At 54.3% G+C, this 2,361-nt stretch overlaps 1 protein-coding gene across 5 annotated transcripts in view; it reads right to left on the bottom strand.

Moving 5' to 3' along the window:
- The window catches only part of POMT2 (protein O-mannosyltransferase 2), a 45,994-nt gene extending 43,719 nt beyond the window's left edge, over window positions 1-2,275 (bottom strand). For 3 of the 5 annotated variants that reach the window (XR_010151242.1, XM_009428195.5, XM_510091.9), the window contains exon 1: window positions 1,751-2,275. Coding sequence is in view for 2 of the 5 variants with exons in the window: in XM_009428195.5 (XP_009426470.3) it covers window positions 1,751-1,998 (248 nt within the window). In the remaining 3 variants the exon portion in view is untranslated. The remainder of the gene's footprint in view (window positions 1-1,750) is intronic. The other 2 variants (XR_010151243.1, XM_063793804.1) reach the window with 1 other exon arrangement.
- Window positions 2,276-2,361: the final 86 nt, after the last annotated feature.

Below are 2,361 nucleotides of genomic sequence, written 5' to 3' on the forward strand. Positions count from 1 at the left end.
TAGTGTAAGGAAGAATGGGTCACAAAATATCCATTAATCATGGTAGTTAATTTTTTTTTTTTTTTTTTTTGAGACAGAGTCTGGCTTTGTCGCCTAGGCTGGAATGCAATGGTGCGATCTTAGCTCACTGCAACCTCTGCTTCCCAGGTTCAAGTGATTCTCCCACCTCAGCCTCCCGAGTAGCTGGGATTACAGGCACCCGCCATCATGCCCGGCTAAGTCTTGTACTTTCAGTTGAGACGGAGTTTCACCATGTTGGCCAGGTTGGTCTCGAACTCCTGACCTCAGGTGATCTGCCCGCCTCGGCCTCCCAAACTGCCGGGATTACAGGTGTGAGCCACTGCGCCCAGCCTGGTAGTTACTTTCTTAAAAAAATTTTTACAAGGGTAGTGGGCTATTGTAATTACTGGTAATGACACCAAAGATCAGAGATCAATCTGAACCCCTGTGCACAGGTCACAGTGGTTAACAGACTGGTCTTAGACTGCAGCCCAGATGTCTGAAATAAGATTCCTCGGTGCCCCCAGGACTTATTCACAAGTGGCTGAATCCAGGACCCTGGAGGGCATGGTTGAGGTAAATACTGTAAGCTGGCCTTATTCTGCTGCTTAGAGTCCCATTGACAACAACCTTAATTAAATGCTGTAAGGGACAAACTGAAAAGATGTGAGTAGCCAGGGGAGTTGTATATTCATGTGAAAATCTGCTAGAAGCCAAGACCATAGAATCGAGGAGTGAGAGAGGCTGTCAGATTGCTCGTGCCTCTACACATCATTCTGGGTATACCAAGAATGCAAGGCCCTGACTGCATCTCACCTGGGCCATTTCTCATGGTTGTGTTTGCAGCAAGCAACTTTGAGAGAAGAGGCAGTGTCTCCCTCCAGGACAAAGAGGAGGTCTGCGTACTGCCTTCTATAAAACAGCAGATTTTCCAAGCTTGTCGTTCCTTCACTTGGATGCAACCCACTGCCTGTGCAGTCATCCATTTAAACCCATAGCGTCACCCTGTGGGACTTGGATGGCAAGGGAAATTGCTTCTAACATGCATCCTATTTCCTGTAATAAAGTCCTTTGTCTCTAACCCAGGAGTTTCATCTTCTGCCAGCAGTCACGACACAATAACAAGCTAATTTATTAATTTCTAAATAAAGCAACCCTGACAGTCTGTTTTCTTGCCTGCTTTTTGCTTAAAGAATTCCATTTCTGACACCCAGTATCCGGATAGTACAAGCTAAAACCTTTAAGAAAATAAATCTCTTCTCACAAGACGAGTTCTGCCTCATAAAATCCTTTGGTCACCATACCTGAACACCCAAACTGTCCTTGCCCTATAGGATAAAGGTACACAGTTAGGTATTTTCTCCTCTGTTGATGCCTGAAAATCCTGCAGACATAGGAACTCAGGCCTTAGAAAATTCTGTACCCAAAAATTTGCAATTCTCTTTGGAAAGTTGAAAGCACCTTTAAAAGCCACATTTGCAAGCCAGGTGATGCACTGTAGCATAACCTGGAAGACATGAGGGCTGCTTCCTCAGATTCTAAGAATCCCACTGCCCCACCACCAGAGCAAAACGATCCCCCTTCCCAGAGAATGCACCTCGCCAGAGGCCAACCCACCCGATACCTCAAGTTCCCCTCCACCGCGGCCCTCCTCCTATAGATCCCGCCCCCTCCGTACCCTCGGGCCAATCAGAGGGCGGCGTCCCGTCGCGGTTGCCATGGTGCCCGCCGAGTCCCTCCCATCACTCACCAGATGTGCGGCGGCTCGTCCAAGCGGTGGAAGCGGGTGGCGAAGGACAGCAGCGTCACCAAGGCCAGCAGGGCCCACCAGCCGGCCGCCTCGAAGCGCCGTGAGCCCCAAGCAGGCCGTTTGGGGCTTCGCGCCACAGCCTCAGCGGCCACGTCCCGGCCTGCGGCCCTAGCAGCCTGGGGGCCACAGCGGCCCCTCCGGGGACGCAGCTCGGACTCTGCCAGGCCTCCGCCCGTGGCCGGCGGCATCTTCCCCCTCCTCTGGGTCGCCCTCCGGCTCGGAGGCACACTTTGTCTGACCAGCCGCCCCGCCAAGGAGTCACAAGAGGGCAGCTCGGGGTACCCCAGGAAATGCAACGCCCTCCACTGCAGCGGAGCGCGGGGCCCCGGGCTCGGGGCGGGGCGGGCAGCGTGGTCGCGGCCCGGGCCGCTAGGAGGCGGCAGGAGGCGCAGAGCATGTCGGGACCGGGAGGGCCGGCCGGCCCGGGGCGGGGGGGACTGAGCAGGAGGGGTCGGGCTCAGGGAACTGCAACTCCCAGCAGCCCCCAGGTACGGGGCGTGGCGGGAGAGCTGGGCGAGCCAGAGGCGACTGGAAGGATCTTTCTAGTCCAG

The sequence above is a fragment of the Pan troglodytes genome, chromosome 15 (assembly GCF_028858775.2).
Source record: "Pan troglodytes isolate AG18354 chromosome 15, NHGRI_mPanTro3-v2.0_pri, whole genome shotgun sequence".
Lineage (NCBI taxonomy): Eukaryota > Metazoa > Chordata > Mammalia > Primates > Hominidae > Pan > Pan troglodytes.